Genomic DNA, 22,157 nt, shown 5'->3' on the forward strand with positions numbered 1-22,157 from the left:
CACGCTGTCATCACACTGGATAGTAGGCCCTGGTAATACTCCACGCTGTCATCACACTGGATAGTAGGCCCTGGTAATACTCCACGCTGTCATCACACTGGATAGTAGGCCCTGGTAATATTCCACGCTGTCATCACACTGGATAGTAGGCCCTGGTAATACTCCACGCTGTCATCACACTGGATAGTAGGCCCTGGTAATACATCACACCACTGGTCTGTCAGTAACTAGCAATACTCCACACTGTCATCACACTGGATAGTAGGCCCTGGTAATACTCCACGCTGTCATCACACTGGATAGTAGGCCCTGGTAATATTCCACGCTGTCATCACACTGGATAGTAGGCCCTGGTAATACTCCACGCTGTCATCACACTGGATAGTAGGCCCTGGTAATACTCCACGCTGTCATCACACTGGATAGTAGGCCCTGGCAATATTCCACGCTGTCATCACACACACACTGGATAGTAGGCCCTGGTAATACTCCACGCTGTCATCACACTGGATAGTAGGCCCTGGTAATACTCCACGCTGTCATCACACACATTCCACGCTGTCATCACACTGGATAGTAGGCCCTGGTAATACTCCACGCTGTCATCACAGCGGATGTCGCTGTCATCACACTGGATAGTAGGCCCTGGTAATACTCCACGCTGTCTCCACGCCCTGTCACGCTGTCATCACACTGGATAGTAGGCCCTGGTAATACTCCACGCTGTCATCACAATGGATAGTATGCCCTGGATAGTAGGCCCAATATTCCACGCTGTCATCACACTGGATAGTAGGCCCTGGTAATACTCCACGCTGTCATCACACTGGATAGTAGGCCCTGGTAATATTCCACGCTGTCATCACACTGGATAGTAGGCCCTGGTAATACTCCACTCTGTCATTACACTGGATAGTAGGCCCTGGTAATACTCCACGCTGTCACTTCAGTGGATAGTAGGCCCTGGTAATACTCCACGCTGTCATCACACTGGATAGTAGGCCCTGGCAATACTCCACGCTGTCATCACACTGGATAGTAGGCCCTGGTAATACTCCACGCTGTCATCACACTGGATAGTAGGCCCTGGTAATACTCCACGCTGTCATCACACTGGATAGTAGGCCCTGGTAATATTCCACGCTGTCATCACACTGGATAGTAGGCCCTGGTGATATTCCACGCTGTCATCACAGCGGATAGTGGATCTTAGTCATTCTACTCGCTGTCATCACAGCGGATAGTGGATCTTGGTAATACTTCTCGCTGTCATCACAGTGGATAGTGGATCCTGGCAATACTACACGCTGTCACTACAGTGCATCTGTAAATGACACGGGACTACAGTAAATATTTCAGTTGTAGTTCTGTGCGGCCTTCTGCTGAGCGCTGGAGTCCATCAGGTTGCCCTCAAACCCATAGTTTTTCTTTATCTTCTGGAACGTCTCATAGTCTATGTCAATACCAAAGGCTTTTGCGAATTTGTTAAACTTCTTAAACGCTGTAAAAGAACAGGTAAAATAAATTGACAACATATTTTACATTCAACACACATGATAAACCCACAATGTAGTTTCATTTAAATCAATCATTGCTGGAGATTCCTCTGATAGGTATATAGATGGTTATTCACATGATACAACTAGTTCGTACAACTTATTGAATGGAGGTGTCCCCCGCCGTGATATTGCTGGAATATTGCTAAAAGCGGCGTAAAACTAAACTCAGTCAGTCAGTTATTGAATGGAATAAGTTGTTGGAATATAGCAGCAAAGAGCTGGACGTCACGAGATCTCTGATTGCATCAGTCTATACATCACATGAAACACTGGCTGCTGAGCCAATATTTTCTAACATAATATTTTTTTAAAAGATGTGCAAAAGTAAACGTCGTGCGAGAGGCACTGGGTTTACCTCTGACTTTGCAATTTAAAGGTGATTTTCAGTACTGAATTTCCAAATTCATGGTGTAAACGTAATTGCAAAAATATCATTCTCGTGCGGGAGAAGGCAGCGCTGAAATTATATTAGATAAACAACACTCCTGAAGAATGTAGCCAACTATGATCGCCCACCGACTATTGACGACCAAACACCATGAGACGCTATCCTGTAACCTATCAGCGAACACAGGGGCTTGCAATGCTGAAAACTGCCATCAAAGGATATACTGTCACTGACGGGGTCTTAGTCCTTTTATATAGTACTAAGACCCCGCCAGTGACAATATATACTTTGATTGCAGCTTTTAGCGTTACAAGCCCCTGTGTTCGCTGATAGATTACAGGATACCCCTGTGTCAGTGAACAGAAACAGCAGAGGTAGGCCAATGATATTTTGCCAGGTACATATGGAACACGTTGCTGTAAGAGGTGAGGTGAGGTGAAATGGGGGTTTAACATCGTGCTTGAGAATATTTCGCTCATATGACCACGTGCATGCGTGTGTATGTGTATGTGCGGCTGCTTGTACTAGCCCAGACTTAAGCTGGTTTTATAGTGCTAGCCCACTGAGATACCATGCCGCAGTGAAGCATGAATATCCCACTCAGACACATTATACTGACTCCGAGCCAACCAGTCCTTGTTGTACCCATTAATGCCGAACGCCAGGCAGGGACCAACAAGTACCATATTTTAACGTCTTTTGGTATGACGCGGTCGGGGATCGAACCCGCGACCTTCCGCTCTCCGGGCGGACGCTCTAGCCACTACACCACGGAGGCGGTCGTTGCTGTAAGAACTTCAGTTCCAACAGCTGATTGCACACAAGAAGACGTACCAATTAGTTGCCCATTAACAGTTACTCTGACTTGCAGGTTCGCGCAGTTCGATGCGATGCATACAAAAAAATGCTGTACAACTAGTCATGCCGTGTGAATGTCCCTTCAGTGTTAAAATGACAATTCTCGTATTTTGAAGATTCGATCCGAAAGGACATATTCTAGACCCTCTTCAACTATTACTCTGGAAACACTACCTGGATCCTTGCCACAGCAGTAGAGGGCGAACCACTCCATACATTGGTCGCAGTTGGTGGTGCAAGCATCACAGATGAAGGGGCAGATGAGACGGCAGCAGCAGCGGCAGCAGAACAGGACCATGATCAAGAAGGAGAAGACGAAGATGAAGCGAAGGAGGACGGTCTTCCAGTTCCGTGCCATCTTCTGGAACAAGGTTTCCTCCTTGTCTTCAACCTGGAACAGAGTTAGTGAGTGAGTGGGGTTTTACGCTGCGTGTGTATCATGACGTCACAGTGACTACCTCTGGTTAAACCCCTGGAGCACAAACTAAGGTGCTGAAACACAAGGGATAATAATCAAGGGATAATCAGGGAGCTGATCCACGACCATGTGAGGCTGGTATACCTAAGGGGAGCTGATCCACGACCATGTGAAGCTGGTATACCTAAGGGGAGCTGATCCACGATCATGTGAAGCTGGTATACCTAAGGGGAGCTGATCCACGACCATGTGAAACTGTGAAAATAGTGTTAGGCATTAACGCGTTAATATGTTAAATATTTAACACCTCCGTTTATACGGAAACCTCAGGTGTTGATTTGCCAACGGCTTGATGTTAATCATATAACACAGGCGTTAATGTGTTGTAGCCTATGTACATCTTCAAGCAATGTCAATGCACAGCGATGAGTACGATAGATCTTGTTGTTAATGAAAATGTGTATCATATTAGATATTGTAATGTGGTCGAAATATTTTAAAATAACTAATCTTACCTCAAACATTTTGGTTAAATGTGCTGTACAGCTGGAAAGTTGGTCTAAAGTTATTGCCCCTCTAACTAATCTAATTGAAATAACATTGGGCTAAATGGAATAAGATGTCGTACTCCTTGTTTTACACATACACGTAATATTACTTGCATACAAGTACGACTTACGTAATATTATTAACATCAGTGTTCATTTATTTACACCAGTGTTAATATATCTCTCTTCTTTATTAACATTATAGTGTTAATCTGTCAACGCAAGCGTGCCTCGATACATTTTGGCGCCAATGAATGGTGATCGAGGCAATCGCTGCATCTCTACCGGCCTCATATTACATGATACCTAGACATTCTTTAGATATCTTCAAATGGATGTCAGCATGTTCAAAACGCAGTGATTTCAATGCGAATATCGTCTGTCAACTCGCGCGATCGTAGCCTAAAGACGTAAACGCTTTGATGAGGCAATAAGTTATTTTTAGAATGTGGCGTGCCAGTTCGCTAAAAAGTAGGGAAAAGTGGTAACCCACACACGGGATATATTAGTATCATTTTCATTATTTCCATGAAAAATAGGTATCACTTATTGAGACAGGACATTAAGTTTGTATGTAACATGACATTGTGACAAATGAACCAAGGGAGGTAACTCTACGGCAACAGTGCCGTCATCTTCAAAAGTGCCGTCAAACGTCATCTACGGGGTTTACACATTCCACTGCACGATCCTCGCCATTTTTAGAAGACTGGGCAAGCTGACGTTGTCATTATTCTCCCCAGGTAAGCGCTATGCGAAAATATAGTACACACATTGATGACATTGCAAAGATAATGTTCACATATTAATGTTTACATGTTGTATTGATGCTGGAAGTCTAAGATCATGTGTAAACAGTGAGTCATAACCTAGACTGGGCAACCACATAGTCAAATGGGTGGTGTACGTTTATCTAAAACATCTGAATCAGTGCAACTCCCAGTCAGGTAAACAAAACAATGTTATGAACTTATCCTACTTGGAACTTCAGGTGAGTATTTCAACTCAAATATTTATTGTATCATTGTAGATTTAAATCGAGTATATTGTTCACTGGGAAAATGTAATTCAATATTCTTGACAGGAACCGAGAAATTGACCTGTCTGACTTTCTGGAATTATGATCTACAAACAATAAGATGAGAGAAATAAATACATTCGAACATCATTACATTTCCATTATGGTTCTGACCTAACCTAAATGTGGTCTTCAGGTTCCCACTTACTTCCACATTAACTGACATGATACTTTCATTTTGTTTCAGCAGATCTCTCAAGCCGCAGTCTACTGTCTGCGCTGAAAACACCAGACAGGATCCCCCTTCCTGATCTTGCACCTACTACGATTGCAGCCCTTCAAGCAGGTGAAAGGAGCAGCCAGATTTTTAACTCTGTATTGAAGCAGTGTGAAACAGTTTATACAACTGTTTATCCATCAATGTCATCTTCACCATACTATTAATCAATCGTCAGGAGGATGGTGGCAAAATATCCTTCATTGGCCTATGCACATGGCAATACACTTTGGGTAAGTTTGAGTTGGCTTCAGTTTATATCTCTTTTTCAGTGATGTAGTGTCAAAGTGCATACATACTGATAGTTCACATATCCCAAGTACTCGACTTTTACCAATTTCAACATATATGGCTCTTGTATTACAGAACTTGATATTCTGTGATTCTTTTTGTTTTATCACAGAGTAATTATTTTCAGATAATGTTTTTGGTTGAACTGCATATGATTTAGAATTAGGTACTCTTCTGTTAGATTTCAGTAAGAGCTTGTGATTTAAAAGCACTCTTGTCTGAATGTTCTTTTCCTAAATAAATGCATGAGACTCAATACCCCCCAATTTGTGAATTCGTATAAAGGTAAAGTCAATATTATCTGTTTGCTATAACCAAGAAACACACTCCTTCCTTCTAATCGGAGGTTAAAAACAAACTCTCCTATTGTGTCTTTTCAGAGCCTTTTTGTGTCCAAATTGAGTCAGCGATGCCGCACCAATAGATTTCAAAATAATGCAAAATCAACACGACCTGCGCCTAAGGATTCTGAAGATGCACAACCTCAAAAGTTGTTCAAGATGGCTAATAAATCATCAGGTGTGACATCAGAGAAAGATTTTGCATCCCATCTTGATGAAATAAAGAAGGAATGGGAAGGAAAGCAATCAATTACTCATCTGCAAACTCTACTAAAACAGACAAGACAATTCCGCAAAGAGTGGCAAACCACCTTGAAGCCTGGGAAGATTGAGCCCATTTTAGAAAAGTTCCCTTGTTTTGAGGAAGGATGCTTTGTAAGTATAAATCATTTGAGCTTATTCAACAGCAAATTTTTGTTTCAAATTTAGTTTCCCTAAAGTACTACCATGGACATCTTCATGTGTCCTTAAACCCTATTTATTATATACGGACATTACAGGTGTACAAAAGTACTTGTACAGTGTTATCACATTAGTTGATTTATGGTCATTGTTGTTCTAGTGTTAATCTAATATTGAACAAGCAGGCAAGCCCTGTTGCATGTCTCTGTGCCTCTTAATCATTAAATACATTCTAACATACTGTTTCAGTTGGTGTATGAATTCTTTTGCCAACGCAGTGATGATCCAGAGGAAGCGAGGGAAGAAATTGCCAGAAATATGAAATGGATAATGCACACTGTCGTATCTAAAAAAACTGCACCTGAGGCATGTATTAATGGCTCCAGAAAACTCAAGATGTATATTTTTTTCAATTTCTTGTTACAAGTTGCTTGTCATATGGCTTATATTATTTAATATCATAATTTAATATGTTTCTATTTAGATATGGTGAACTATCAAAATACTTAACTAATTTCACTAACCCTCTGTGATACCTTAATATGTTAATTAATATTGATTTGATATGGTTATTGTTTCAAACTGGGTTAACATGTAATTGGAAATTTTTATTTCAATAATTATTGTTTCAAATTTTCAGGGTACTGATGCTGAAAAAAGCATCCAACTGTTCCGGGATTTGTAGAAGCTTGTTTCCAAGCAAAAGGGCAAGGGTTTGAAGTCAAAGACCTGCATTACCATAGTCAATGTAAGATTTTTTGAAAATGATGTTCTACTGTAAGTATTGTTACACTTGAAAACTGGTTTACTTCATTCCTGAAGTAAGTGCTTATGATCAGCTTTATGACAAATGGAAATGCATTAGACTGCAAGGACAGGTGATACCTTTATGATAAAGATATATTTAAGATATTTTTATTTGCAAATAGCAGTATAGTTAAGAATAGATGTTTCATTTACTTAATGCTGTTGTGAGATCAACTTGTAAACTGACAATATTCAGCCGTAACAAAATGTTATTTTATGTTAACAGGATGTGAAGAGTGTGGAAACAGTTCCTCAAAACATCTGCACAGCCAAGTGGAAGAGGCTCCTCATCTTGTGGTCTTCCTTGACAGCTCAAAACACATCCTATGCCCATTGTGGAAGGCTCCTCATCTTGTGGTCTTTCTCCTCAAAACACATGGCCAGCTCAAAACACATCCTATGCCAGTACATTGTGGAAGAGGCTCCTCATCTTGTGGTCTTCCTTGACAGCTCAAAACACATCCTATGCCAGTACATTGTGGAAGAGGCTCCTCATCTTGTGGTCTTCCTTGACAGCTCAAAACACATCCTATGCCAGTACATTGTGGAAGAGGCTCCTCATCTTGTGGTCTTCCTTGACAGCTCAAAACACATCCTATGCCAGTACATTGTGGAAGAGGCTCCTCATCTTGTGGTCTTCCTTGACAGCTCAAAACACATCCTATGCCAATTCATTGTAGGAGACAATGTAAAGATTTTCTTCAAACACAGTCATTGTTTGATGCAGTGATCAGTCTCCTTGGGAGTTACTATGTTTTTGATTTGGAGTACCCCCCTGCATATTGCCAGGTTCTTGGTCTGCTACAGCACTGGGTTGTATCTGACATATTTACTGGATCAAGGACATCCAATTGGATAAAGTTCAGTGATGAACTGACAAGATCCAAAGATAAACACTGAGATATTAGAATGTTTCCCAATCAAGCTTTGAACTTTCAAAAAATCTTTTTGGTAGTAATGCAGCAATGTATACCATTCTTTTATCCAGTGGCATGATATTTCTCTAATAATATGTTAAAACAAAAGGTAAAAAGTCAGTTATACCAGGGAACATCCCAAAGGAGACCTTTGTGAAAGGAAACAGACTGATTCTTCCTTTAGTTTTCATTACAATGATGTTGTCTATTTCAAATTTATGCAAACTGCTGATATTCTAAAGAGAAAGATTATTATACAAATTATGAAAGCCAAACTTTTTCAAAGACCATTCATAGTACCTATTGTTCATTCTGTTAAGGCAGACAGAAGTGTTCTTCCTGTTCAAAAGAATTGAATTTCATTTATTGTGCCAAATTGAACTAAACTTCGACCACATCGTCTGTTCTCAATAAACATTATCTTGAACATTAGCCATTGTGACATGATGATCAAATATATAATGATCTTATATATACCCCATAGGGAGTTGTTTTAAGTTTAATCCATTATATTACCCTGCAATCAAAAAGTAAACTTTCGTTCACTCAAGACAAGATTACAATTGTCTGATTTGAACTCTCTCTCGCACACTTCAGGAATTTCTGAATTTCGCTCACCTAAGATTAGGAGATGTCCTCCATAATCCCTCATTGTCTAAGGAATAGCACGCTTCATTGCTTTGCCTACCTTAGACAATACCTGATAATTCAGGGAAGTACTTTGCCTATGACAGAGTACAGATTATCCTATTGTTGTGCCAACACATATATTTGGTACTCATTTTTTTTATTTCTTCACCAAGGTGATTTTGATAACCATCATTAGTGGACCATTAGTTTAGTGATATTATTGTTTGAATGTAGAGGTATGTTGCTTCTATTGTTTACTTTTATACCTGTTTAATGCATAGGATAGTCAAAAACCTCTAAAATTTATTTTTGACATTTTCTTTTCTTTTCATAAGTGGGGGAAAATACTGTTATTTTGATACTATTCTAAAAATGCAGTTTTGAAGAATTACTAATGATCTGCCTGGGAACATGTGTCCTGATATGACCATGAAGTTTGAACTTTTTTATGCTCTAATGCTCAAATGGAGAAAGAGAATAGTTTAATTTCAAGCTTTATCAGCGTTTAAAACTCAATTTTATTTGGCACTGTCTACCTTGTAATGTATAACGATGGCTTTAAACAAAGCAGTAGTTTCACTAGTCCTTGGGCTACCTGTATTATTTGACAATTTGGACTGCGCTATAGGACTAGTGCCAATTTTGATCCTATATTCTCAAAAAATGAAAGCACCATAGTATATTTCTGAAGGTGATGCCTACACTGTGCAGCTACTTTAGGTTACAAATAGCAATATTGTTTATATGTGTTGTCAGTGTTGCCCTTATATTGTTCATTGTCTGATAGTTGCAATATGTATTGCAATGTATCAGTTCTTTTCATTAATTAATGTATATATGCATACCATTTTGATATGGTCCCAGCCGTGGAAGGAATGATTATCCTCAAAATACATGCCATTATCCATGTTCTGTTAAAATTCAGTCAAGCGTTCACCATTCTGTTCCTCAAGACTAAAGGATTAACAGTATTACCGGGTTATTTTTGCATGTGCCCTAAATAAATATGCAGTATTGTGAAGGATTCTGTGGACTCCTCGTATCTGCCTATGTGCATTGAATGTAACAGTTTGCTCAATTTTTATGAGGATTTGATTTTTTATCCGATGAATAAATTCAAATGAAATTGTGATTGCTGCTTTAATTTATTTGGTTGATTACTATTAGTTGTATTATATCGAACCCTGAAACTGTACTAAGTCCTTTTTGCTTTCATATTGATTACACCATAATGAATGTGAAGATAAATCTTTTGTCACCATGTCTTTTTTCATTTGGGAAATTATCACATTCAGTGTAATATCAAGGAGATTAATCAAGTTTCAGGGTTTTCAACAATAGCGGAACTGCATGTCACAATATCTGAAGACAACAGGAATTATTCTAGAGTTAACCATTGATGAAAGTTAATACTTGGATATACATTTCAGCCCACTTGGATGTACATTTCAGCCCAACTTTCTCAAAGAAGTAATGTGTGGATCACATTTCTTTGTTACTTTACAATTGTGTTAAATTATTAACACTTACATCCTTATAAACATGTTAATGTGTGAAAAAAGTGTTACCAGCAAGCGTTATCAAATAAACATGTTAATGTGTTAATCTTGTAAACACTTTAACATGTTATTAAATTAACACTAGTGTTAAACAGTATTAACACTTTAACATGTTAATTTACTGTTACCAAGATAGTGTTAATAATAGTGTTAATTCAGTAACACTTGTTTTACAGTGCATGTGAAGCTGGTATACCTAAGGGGAGCTGATCCACGACCATGTACCTTAGGGGAGCTGATCCACGACCATGAAGCTGTATACCTAAAGGGAGCTGATCCACGACCATGTGAAGCTGGTATACCTATACCTAAGGGGGGGAGCTGATCCACGATCTGGTGTGAAGCTGGTATACCTGAAAGGGGAGCTGATCCACGACCATGTGAAGCTGGTATACCTAAGGGGAGCTGATCCACGATCATGTGAAGCTGGTATACCTAAGGGGAGCTGATCCACGACCATGTGAAGCTGGTATACCTAAGGGGAGCTGATCCACGATCATGTGAAGCTGGTATACCTAAGGGGAGCTGATCCACGATCATGTGAAGCCGGTATACCTAAGGGGAGCTGATCCACGATCATGTGAAGCCGGTATACCTAAGGGGAGCTGATCCACGATCATGTGAAGCCGGTATACCTAAGGGGAGCTGCTCTGCATGACGAACTGCGGTGTCTGTGATTATGGGTTCCAATCCCAACCATGTCCTGCTTCTGTCGCAAGTTTTAGATTTCACCAATTTAAGTTATATCACCTGCATCACTTCTGGCTTCCCACATTAAGCAGAACCGCCGTGATATAACGGAAATACTTTTCGGACTGCTTTAGTCAGTGGATATTGATTAGCAATATTAGCAAAAGCTGGGCAAGACCTGTGTTTACAACATCAGTGAGCTGTTGATCACCTCCTAACACATTAGAAGCAGGGCAATTATCAAACGTAGCATATATGTCAGTCTAAGTAAACTTAGGCTCAGTATTATTCGTTACACTGCTATACTGAGTCTAACAAAACCTAGTAGGCCGTCTCGCGTTTGATTGGACGGTCATAGGTCGCTCAAAGGTTAGCTCACGCGACCTTCTACTAGGTTTAGTTAGACTCAGTATAGCAGTGTAACGAATAGTACTGAGCCTAAGTTTACTTAGACTGCATATATGTGAAAACATGACGTATTAGATTCATAATCAGTTTATCTCCGGCATATCTTTTGAAAAATGAAGGGGTAGGATGAACTTATAAATAAGTAATTAAAACAAAAGTATCATTTATATTTTGTATCTCCTGATCGGTAACATTAACCACTATCGCCAAATCAGATGTATCTTGTCAGCATTTGTTAGTCGGGCTCGCCGTAGGGTTGATTGCGTGTCGTCGTATTCTCACGACGTAAGACAATACTCATTATATCAATCACTGGTTGGTGCATGTTACAGGTTCCAATATATAAACTGGAAACACTGATGAAACCTGGGTGTAGGGTCAGCCATAACGCTATGTGTGGACACTAGTCAGCACTGGGCTGAGAGGGCCTGGGAAGTCGGAAAGTCCGCAAATACGATTACTTCAGTTGCATTAGAAGAGTCAGTGAATTCAGAAACATTTTTGTATGATTCAAAGAGTGGGGTTATCATTAGGCATAATTGATATGCAAGAGTTGATGGCTTTAATAGCTCCAGCCTCTCTCTCTCTGAAACTTCCGTCCGTCTGTCACCAGCTATTACTTGGCATTCATGAATATTTTCGAAGCGCATTGCAGTTCATCAACGACGTACAAGAAGGAAAAAACAAACTGCCATTAGGCCAACCTTTCATTATCATCGCCAGCGTTAGCAAAATGGAAAATATTCAGATGGGATTGAGATGGGACTGAAGATGCAGTAGCGGTCGCAGCTTTGCAGTTGTTTACGTGGCATACAGTGATGGACATACCTGAGAGAGGGTGGGGTGGGGTGGGGAGAGAGCGCAAGATATAAAGGAGAGAGAGAAAGAGACAGTCATAGAGATGGAGAGGGGGAGAGGGAGGGAGAGAGAGAGGGAGGGAGGGAGAGGGTGAGTGAGATACTGTTTACAAGTGCAAGTGCCCTGATTGACATCCGCTTATCAGTTTGAAATGTCCATGTCATTCAGAGCAATGAATACAACTAACATAACACGGCATCCGGCATACCATAAAGGATTTGGCATCTTCCACAATTTGACACACGCTATCGGAGGCCCAGGTTAAGTTCTGAAAACATGTCTGTATTAAGAATAATAAACACAAAGATATTTTTCACGTTTGACGAAAAATGGATCTCATCACATCAAAGGCATGCACTTTCTTTATAGTATTTATTGACCGGGGACCATGTGTCTTTGAAGTACTGTGTTCAAATACGTCATACTGATAAGGTCGCTTCACTGAACATGTACATGTCTGAAACCTTTATGCGAGACAACACGGGATGTTCTGCGTCACTTGAATTTTACCTCATAGTCCAACATTTTCTTGTCAGTATCCCAGTCGTAATTGTCTTCATAGTCGAACCGCTTCCTGATCCGTCTACTGCCTCGCGCTTCATGACGGCGTTGCCGCTCGTCACCAGATGACGTGAGCCGTTCTTGTGACCTCAACGTCGACGCCTCCACACGTGCTGCCACTGAAACCAAACATGAATACGGTAAACATACAGATGGTAAGGATTGGGGAGAGGGTAGACTAAAGCGGCCTTCACACGGCAAACTAAAGTTTGCCATCACATTTTATAAGTTTTAAAAGTTGACAAATTGGCGTTTTCACGCGTCACACACCTGTTGCCGATGCGATTTTGTAGGTCGAGTTGACCAGACGACCAAAACATCACGTGACAATTTCGTTGACTTCGATTGGTTGTTTCTGAACAACACGACCCGATCAAACTCGAGTTTGACAACACCGAAAGTTTGATGGAAATTCAAAAGTTGGTGAAAATGGAGACCGACAACAGTTTGACAACTCTGAAATTGGTGTTGGTGGTGTGTTGTTGAACAGAATGTTCATACTCTCAAACTCGAGTTTGACAACATGTGATGTCAAACTTTAGTTTGCCGTGTGAAGACCGCTTTAGTCTCTGAATATATATTGTTTGCCGTATGAAGACCGCTTTAGTCTCTGAATATATATTGTTTGCCGTGTGAAGACCGCTTTAGTCTCTGAATATATATAATTTTAAAAGAAACAATTTTTTATTAATTGAAAAGGAGCCCCAGCGAGAAGGGGAATTCAGAACCTGAGAAAATCTAGACTTACTGCATTTAGGGCTTTAACTTTGCAGACAGGGCTAGGCAGTAGGGAAAGTAAAGCGGCCCAAGGACAGTGAGACAGACAAGGGTGGGGGTGGTTGGAGACCCAGGTCCTGCTATACAGTCTTGACTGTTCCAACCAATAGTCAGTAGCATAGATAGCACATATCCAGGCGTAATGCTGATTGCGTCGACAAACAATCAGCCAGGTGACAGGTCTCCATTATTCTCTCGACAGTGGTAAGGTGCTCGAGATCTAAATATCACCAGTAATCCGCGCGTGAGTTAAGGTGGTCTTAGAATATAAAGTCTAACCATCAGCCAATGTCCAGGAAGCACGTGACCGGACACATTGCGTCACGCGGTTGGGTGTACAGAGCACATGCCTACATACATAAATGAACTGGCTTTATAACGCGTAACACATACATTTTACATACCAATCCGCCATTGCATTTGGCGTGTGTCACTAACAGATTTAACTTCACTGAGCGTTTGCGAGACACAAAGAAGCTGCCGTAAAATACCCCGCGGTTAAATATGAGTTATCTTGTGAAAAATGTAAGGTTTGTTTGTTTGATTCGTCTACCTACATCATGATATCCGACATCGTTAATTTGTAGTTAAGTTCAGATTACACTCTAAAGCTGTGATCTAATTGTGTCCATTGCACGAGTCCATGCGTTCTTCTACAGAATACGAAATGAGCATCTTCGATAACGGACTGCAGGTATTCCAATGCTGGACGCCTGTTATCTGCTGTATCATATCTTAAATGAAAGTTGAATTTTTGGGAATCGTTTACACATATCCTCACTCTTGGGCAACAATAATAATGATAATATGATTGTTTATATGGGTACCTCGCCATGTGCATCGGCAAATATTCAGTTGATGTAAACTGCATTGGTCTTTGACCTAATAAACATCTTGTCTTGTCTTGCTGCAGAACCCGTATGCTCCGCCTTGGAGAGAAGTCCATGCACGTAAGAAGAGATCATGTGTTGAATATGGAACGATGAATTTAAATTCGCCCTCCAGTTGGTGTTTCGGATTAATTATGTTTTTAGAAGAGTGATTTTATTTCAAACAGAAAACGTGCCTTTGAAATGTTATATTTTGTGCTTTATGAATACTACACAGTTTAACATAATTGTTTGAAAACATATAGCCTAACAAGAAGCATTAAGAAGTACCGACCATTGGCAATACATGGATGACTTGCTCGCATTACAAGGTGTCTACGACTCTACGTGCCTCAGAACACCGGTATTCTGCAGTGCAAAGTAATTGTTCATGCAGGTTCTGTATATAGGGACTGATAAACGACTTAAATCACGCCATGTTTGTTACAGAAGGGAAATTGTACACAGATTACGTCTACAGAGACTCAATGTATACAGGAAGCACGCTAATCAATATATAGCAGGCTGTTTGAAAATCATATAAATCCAAATTTAGATGCATAATTCAACAAAACGTTGTATTATTTCTGTATTTATCCAAGAATTAGTGACCAAAAAAGTTCCACATCGGCTTTAAATACATCCTGAACATTATGTTCATTTAACTCAAGTTAAACCCTGAGCTCACCTATTAGGAGAAATGTGAAAGTGACGATGCCGTAGAACATCAAGGATGGCGTTCTCCATTACTTCATGACTGTTGCTGCATGACGTCATCGGTTGCTGTAAGACGTCACAACTAATATGACGTCATGATGTAGAGGCTTATCACGTGATTGCTACATTTCATTTCGTATCGATCTCACTCCAGAAAATCTATCGAAATTGGGGCTGAAAATGATCCATATCTTCACTATGTACAGTTAGCTGATCCGTGACACTTGATGGTGTTACATTCGTTGTACCCTGTCGGGTTCTCGGCGCGACAACATAAAACCGACTCGCATAACAGAGCCGTATTATACAAGACGAGTGACGGCCAGGAACGGCCTGTGCAAAGCGATTGGTACAACACAAGGTTCTTGAAAAATTCTCAAAACGTTTCCACCTCTCATAATCCGTTTTTGTTTATTTCATAGTGAGATACTTTAGACACCGCGTAATGTCCTTATGGTCAGTGTATTTTTAGGGTCAGAACGGGGTTATTATACTGAATCATTTTTTCATTATTCACTATAGATTTGTGGACAATATCTACGATATAGAGAATACTACACTCGGTCTCATTACATACGAATTATACGAAACGAGTGTCCTTCCTAAGGTATCTGACCCACACTCCGGCACAGCGATGACTTAACATAACATCACTGCCACAGGCTAATTTGCATATCACGTGACCGGACTTTTCTCTTGTTTGTAATCAAACGCGCATATTCATAATAAGAAGGGACTGGACTCACGAACGCTTTTCGGCGCTCTCTTCATAATGTTTTACATTGTTACATATATATTCTTCCACAACTGCGACAGTTAGGTCTATGACAGTACATATTTAGATATCAAACTGGCTGCATCGTTTGCTCTCCGTCGGCTTCGATGACAGCACGTGGAGCCGTACAACCTATGTAAACAAAGGATCGCTACGCAAATCGAAATAGTGTTACATGTTTAAGGATATTTTCTCAGTGAAACTAAACCATTCTATCAAAGATGTTTAATTAGATGTTTAGACTCGTCAAAAATAAAAGAGTTAAGAAATATGTACATTATATTGAATGGACGGTTCAAGATGTGACGAATCGTCACATTTTTCTTGCCTGTGGCAGAGGTACTATGCTGGCTGGCCGCATGGAACTCTGGGTAGGAGATTGGTATCTGACCGAGCGAAAGCGAGGTCAGATATCATAGGAAGGTCACGAGTTTCGTATAATTCGTATGCAATGAGACCGAGTGTGGTATTTTATTTATTACCCACGTCTTACATGCATTAAACTGACAAAATAGCGTATTTTTGTTGTTTTTGGTTTCAAACCGAAACCGGTTTCATAAAGAGGTTGCGGAAGAGTTTTGTACTGTAGTACAATATGTGCATGACGTCACACTGTAATGACGTCACCGCCTTGGTAACCGACGTCACGATGCATGTCAGTTGTCATCGCTTCGTACAGCCTCCTACAGTAAACTACTCCGTAGCACCTCGTTTCTTGGTTTCCAGTTGCTTCAATCGGCTAATATCACTGGTGGAAACATTGCGTTTATGTTTTTCGATGGATATAATGTCTCAGTTCGATTCACAATTAAACAGCGACACGGCAACGTTTGCAATGTTTACATTCCCACAATGCATTTAAGTTGTAGAATGAATGAATTCACGTGTTTGTTATGAATGAAAAAATAGTTACGTCAGAATGTGACCTAAGTGAGAGGTCATCGGTTATCCAATCAAATCGTTAGAATCTCAGGTCAACGCGATACGACACCCGTGTGACGTACGAGATTAGTATGCAACTACCCATACCTTGACCTCGTGGGTAATAAAGATAGATACTATGCACAGAACAGAGAATCCATCTCAATCCTTCCACGAAATGGAGTGCTATATGTATACTTAAAGAGACAGCGAGTGATGCCGTCGCTATGCCGTCGTATAACACTGCACATGGCATCTCATAACAAATTACTTGAAAGAAACTGATCTGTATCATATTAACTGTAAATGTGTATATATGTGTATATATGTGTATATATGTGTATAGCTAGTTGCTTGTTCTTAAATCTGGTCACCCATGTTTTAAATTGTATATAATATTGTTAGAATGCGTGTTTTAAATTGTATATAATATTGTTAGAATGCGTGTTTTAAATTGTATATAATATTGTTAGAATGCGTGTTTTAAATTGTATATAATATTGTTAGAATGCGTGTTTTAAATTGTATATAATATTGTTAGAATGCGTGTTTTAAATTGTATATAATATTGTTAGAATGCGTGTTTTAAATTGTATATAATATTGTTAGAATGCGTGTTTTAAATTGTATAGAATATTGTTAGAATTCGTGTTTTAAATTGTAAAATATATTGTTTGTATGCGTGTTTTAAATTGTAAAATATATTGTTATAGCCCTTTGTGGTCTAAATTGTAACAACTGTTGAAATGCAAAATATGTATGAAAATAGCTTTCAGGCGTGACTTTGTGTTTGAAATGGGTTTCTGTACATATGTGTGAACTTGATCTCGTCGCTCTCTGCGACAAAAGAAAATTTATTCACATATTCACTCACTCACTCACTCACCCACGCGTCTGTAAATCACGGGGCAATCCCCTACAGCCATAGCACAATGCGGAATTACGACATACACTGGTTTTACGATAACGTAAAAGGGGGAATTCCTAAGAAGTAGACCTTGTGCTGTTGTATTTAAGCTGTGTTGTTTCGAAGGGATTAATCGTTAACACTCGTTATTCAGAAAATTTGAACTGTGATGGGAAAGCTCATTCGGTCAGACTGAGGAACTTAATCAAAAGTGATCTCTCGCTAAGATTACACACCATAACTTAAGCTTACAGGTTTTAGTGGTTGTATTGTAACTGTCATGTAATACAATATAGACACATGTTTTTTCTTAAATAATAATGAATGTGGTGAGATTTGACCGCCTGGGGCCTAAGGTGTCCACAGCACTTGATCCTATGTTGACCTGGTATGTTGACCCTCTTCGATGAAGAAGTATCTAGCCTTAGAGATGGACAGACAGTTGGTCCGTAGTCGAAGCTATCCCAGAGTTCCATCCAGAGACCAACCAGCTTCACAGAGTCAGAAGATCAACCCAATCCTGCGAGCAGACGAGACACGTTATCCCTCCAGATTACAAGACAACAGAGTCGTAGACCAGTTCCTAATGATCAACGACGGAGACAACCTGATCCTCAGACTTACTACAACTACAATTCACGGCAACTGTGTTCCGTGGACGTCATCTACGAGTCTGCAGATAGACAACAGAGCCAAACCCAGAAAACTCCAGATTTGGCATACGGTGTCTAGTGTTATAATCATTCATTCTCTTGCCTGACGTAAGTGTTTTGTAACTAGAGTTTGTATAATCTATATCAAATCATGTTATTCCAATATAAACAAGTTCATCATAATCAATTAATTAATTATACAATTCGGAATTAAGGCAGAGGAAGGGTGGATCCAACAGTCCCAGACATGCTCCAAGAAACCCCTCACTCCATGTCTTCAGTCTGCCGACTATGTGTCTCCTTCCTAAAGGAGGAGGTCATCTGTTGTCCAGCGGGCACCAGAGGAGTTACCATCTATTTAGGTTGCAAACGGGGCTGGCCATTCTCATAAACCTGATTAGAGTAAAGCTTAGTCCCTGAATATATCTAGACTTTCTTCATTTAGGGCTTAGGCATTCCAGGGAGGGCAAGGCAGTAGGGGAAATAATGTGGTTCAGGGACTGTGAGACAGACTAGTACCTGATATATGTTGCGCATTTGTGTTTGTGTTGTGTTCTATGTTTCCCATCAAATATATGGAATGAACGTTTGGCTTATATTAAATTATAGATCGGTACATGTTAATTTTGTGTAATAAACCCGTGAAGATCCGGGTTAGAATTGGTCTTCAGCAAACGATGCTCTTCTTATGCATGATACTAACGGGATCGGTTGGTCATGCTCACGGATTTGATTGACACATGTCATCGTATCCCAATTACGTAGATCGCTGCTCATACTGTTGATCACTGGATTGGCTGTTCCAGACTCGATTATTTACAGACTGCCGCCATAAAGCTGAAATATTGTAGACACCCTTTGAAATTAAATTTTGGGTAATTTTCCTCAATTTGACGACTTCGGTAATAAACAGAATATTATATATGTGGAGCACGGTGGTGTAGTGGTTAGCATGCTGGCCTCTCACGCCAAAGGCCCGGGTTCGAATCCCGGTGGAGACAAAAATTTGTGACCTGGGTCTCATACTGTGTTGTGTCCCTGGGCAAGGCACTTCGTCAACATTGCACTCAGTCCACCCAGCTGTTTAAAATGGGTACCTGAAAAGCGGATGTACGGACCTATACGGTCGCGCTTAGCGCTTAGTAGCAGCTTTGAAAGTACAATTCCGTCAGGGTAATAATGTAACGCCAGAGAACAGCATCGCGTTGGATTCTAGGCGCAAAAATTAGCATTATTATTATTATTCGTGCCCATATCATACTATGTTTACGACACTCGTACTTTAACTATAATAGTTCAGGGCGAAAGTGTGTTTTATTACACTATACATGGTGGTAGAGCGAACTGTATTTCTTAATTAACGTTACCAATGTGCTTTATTATTCACCTCTGTTTTGCCTCCATTCGGTATAGGACTAATTGGGACGAATAATAACCTATAGATATAATTGACCTATAGATATAATCAGTTCGATTGGTATTTTCTGTTCTTACACCTACTCTGTCGGTACTTTCTAAATCTGCCCACAAACGACATTGTACATAAAGTGCCGACGCTGTTATACCACATCTGTTTGTTTTCAATTTAAAATTAACTTCATGCTTTGAGATGCTACAAGTCTTTCCCACTTCCTGGTAAACAACAAGAACTGCAGCTGACATAGCACAACCCGAGCTTTTAGCGTATTCTATAAAGGGAAACACAATTATCGTCACATTATATTTTCTTCTTCTTTTACAAGAGAAATATATTCTATTTTTATTTTTGTTATGAGATGTTGCGGTTTCCTCAAGAAAGACTGAACATGGGGGCATTTTGGTTTTTCTGCTTTAATTCCAAACTATTCTTTGAAGTCGAATTTTGAATTTGAGCCTGAAATTCCATTAACAGAAAGTATTAATAACCGGAGAAGCCACATTTCAGGTAAGTGTTAAGCAGTGCTAAACTACAAAGGGTAGTTAAATGTTACCTAACTTGTGTAGGTCAATGTCAAACTACACACTGAAGTCGGAAATAGATCTTCTGAAGGAGACATGCCGTTTATTCAGATTCAGAATAGAAACAGAGCTCAAGGAACCATATGGCAAATATTGTAATATTGTTTAAAAATGACTTGTGAAAAGAAGTAGAATTACTTCCAAAGCTATTGCGTGGTCATAAGAATATCCCCAGAGCTCTGAAAACCCTAGCAAAGTCTAATCTGAGACCCGATGGGCTTACACAAGAAAGCCAGCGTTAAGTTTTCCTTTGGTCCTCAATGGTCTGCTGAGTTCCACTACGTTAGCCAGAGGCTGCTTTCGTCTGGAAATAAACATCCCACAAGTCCGATTGGATTAAAGCCTTGTCAGGACACTCCGACGCAATGAGGAGGAGGTCACTTGTCATCCAAGTAGATCTCTGCAAACTTGGGATGTCGAAGTAGGACTCGTGTAATTGTTCTCAATGATTTCAAGGTATTTACGTCTCTCGTCGACCATTGTACAAGTATGATAGCATCAAACCTAAATACTTCGAGTTATCCGAGGTTCAACAGAACCGCACACTGATGACTAAATATAAAATACCCAGGGACCAAGCTTGTACTTCGAAATATGTATTAGTTCGACACACCACAGTTCCACACAAAAATGATTAACTCTTTTAACTTTGAAGGTAGTTCAATGATATCATGGCCGATCCTTCAACCAGCAAAGTTTTTGTGAGGATTATGGTCTGTTCTTGTTTGGCATGGCACACGGAGATGACCGACAGTAACGTAAGCTTTCATGAATCTGTACATAAAATGTAGAGTGGATTTACAGTGTGTATTTCAAGATGCCTCGCTAATAAACCAAAGGCGCCTATAAAGTACATTTTTGGGTTAAGACCTAATGGCCTGACGTCACGACGCTGTTAGTATTACCTCCCCGTAAACTAATGTATCTTCAGAATTCGTCCGTTCATTAATGTCAAGCAAGATGGCTGATAAACCATTGATTCACACAAGTGTTTGTGGCAGAATTACTTAACTTGTTACTTTCTGTTTTATACATATATGTTTGTACCTGTATTCCTAGAAACATGGTATATAAATTGCCGACGCTGTTATACCACGTTTGTTTTCAATGTAAAATTAACTTCATACTTTGAGATGCAACAACCCGTCTTTCCCACTTCCTCGTAAACAGCAAGAACTGCAGCTGACATAGCACAACCCGAGCTTTTAGCGTATTTCTATAAAGGGAAACACAATTACCGTCCACATTATATTTTCTTCTTGCTTTACAAGAGAAATATATTCTATTTTTACTTTGTTATGAGATGTTCTGGTTTCCTCATAAAAGACTAAATATGACGACATTTTGGCTTTCTTCTTTAATTTCTAACTTTCTTTGAAGTTTTAAATATGGAATTTGAGCCTGATATTCCATTAACTAAACCAATAATAATAATCAGATAAGCGAGGGGCCTGTGTCGGGTTCCTAACAAGCGCTGTCGTAGGACACGAATAACTACTTCATCGTGAGTAATTATGTAGTGAATAGAAAAAGGTATTTATGATACAGATTGAATACCATATCATTGTAATAAACGTCATGTAATTTCAAATCAAATTTGTAATGCTATAGATGCGTGGATATCCGTGTCCTGGTCTTTCAAGTTCATGTCATTACATCTAGTAGTAAATGTTGCTTTATGATGCAGTCATGAAAGTACATCTTGTATATACTGACGGTGGCATTTAAAGGAACCATATTTTTACTTCACATTTCAGGCATGTGATAACCTATGCTGAACTACACGTGGTAATTCAGTCTTGCTTTATTTGTATTGGGCAGTGAGAGCAAAAAGACACACCGTTTATTCAAATTCAGCATATTATCAGAACACAACACAAACTGACAACTATTCTGAGTTAACAATGATTTGTGAAGGAATATAGAACCACGTTGTATGTCACGGTTTTGTCTAAGAATATCTGTAGGTCTGAAATACCTTGCGATATTTGTTCAGAGACCTGGCGACCT

The 22,157-nt window shown here is 39.7% G+C and overlaps 2 protein-coding genes and 1 non-coding gene across 3 annotated transcripts; 2 read left to right on the forward strand and 1 right to left on the reverse strand.

Annotated features, from left to right (window-relative positions):
- Window positions 1-1,248: 1,248 nt before the first annotated feature.
- On the reverse strand, window positions 1,249-14,949 carry LOC124255302. Its single transcript, XM_046689184.1, has 4 exons — window positions 14,865-14,949; window positions 12,480-12,649; window positions 2,980-3,196; window positions 1,249-1,501 (listed from the first exon to the last, which is right to left on the reverse strand). The coding sequence occupies exons 1-4, from the start codon at window positions 14,902-14,904 to the stop codon at window positions 1,356-1,358; spliced, it is 573 nt and encodes a 190-aa protein (XP_046545140.1). The 5' UTR covers window positions 14,905-14,949; the 3' UTR covers window positions 1,249-1,355.
- Window positions 3,752-7,220, forward strand: LOC124255301. Its single transcript, XM_046689183.1, has 6 exons — window positions 3,752-4,514; window positions 5,037-5,299; window positions 5,738-6,073; window positions 6,350-6,466; window positions 6,741-6,848; window positions 7,134-7,220. The coding sequence occupies exons 2-5, from the start codon at window positions 5,249-5,251 to the stop codon at window positions 6,783-6,785; spliced, it is 549 nt and encodes a 182-aa protein (XP_046545139.1). The 5' UTR covers window positions 3,752-4,514; window positions 5,037-5,248; the 3' UTR covers window positions 6,786-6,848; window positions 7,134-7,220.
- A 4,134-nt stretch (window positions 14,950-19,083) lies between the features above and the next one.
- Window positions 19,084-19,150, forward strand: Trnae-cuc. The gene has a single exon. It is a non-coding gene; the product is annotated as a tRNA-Glu (tRNA).
- Window positions 19,151-22,157: the final 3,007 nt, after the last annotated feature.

The sequence above is a fragment of the Haliotis rubra genome, unplaced genomic scaffold (assembly GCF_003918875.1).
Source record: "Haliotis rubra isolate DU_JTF1 unplaced genomic scaffold, ASM391887v1 Scf6, whole genome shotgun sequence".
Lineage (NCBI taxonomy): Eukaryota > Metazoa > Mollusca > Gastropoda > Lepetellida > Haliotidae > Haliotis > Haliotis rubra.

What these genes read in the sequence shown, in the direction of transcription:
- LOC124255301 (XM_046689183.1), top strand. Translation starts at nt 5,249, where the DNA reads ATGGTGGCAAAATATCCTTCATTGGCCTATGCACATGGCAATACACTT. An exon ending in CACATGGCAATACACTTTGG is followed by an intron (nt 5,300 to 5,737) that starts GTAAGTTTGAGT and finishes GTGTCTTTTCAG; the next exon opens with AGCCTTTTTGTGTCCAAATT. An exon ending in GTTTTGAGGAAGGATGCTTT is followed by an intron (nt 6,074 to 6,349) that starts GTAAGTATAAAT and finishes ATACTGTTTCAG; the next exon opens with TTGGTGTATGAATTCTTTTG.
- LOC124255302 (XM_046689184.1), bottom strand. Translation starts at nt 14,904, where the DNA reads ATGTTCTACGGCATCGTCACTTTCACATTTCTCCTAATAG. An exon ending in TTTCACATTTCTCCTAATAG is followed by an intron (nt 12,650 to 14,864) that starts GTGAGCTCAGGG and finishes GTTTGGTTTCAG; the next exon opens with TGGCAGCACGTGTGGAGGCG. An exon ending in CTGCTGTGGCAAGGATCCAG is followed by an intron (nt 1,502 to 2,979) that starts GTAGTGTTTCCA and finishes GTTCTTTTACAG; the next exon opens with CGTTTAAGAAGTTTAACAAA.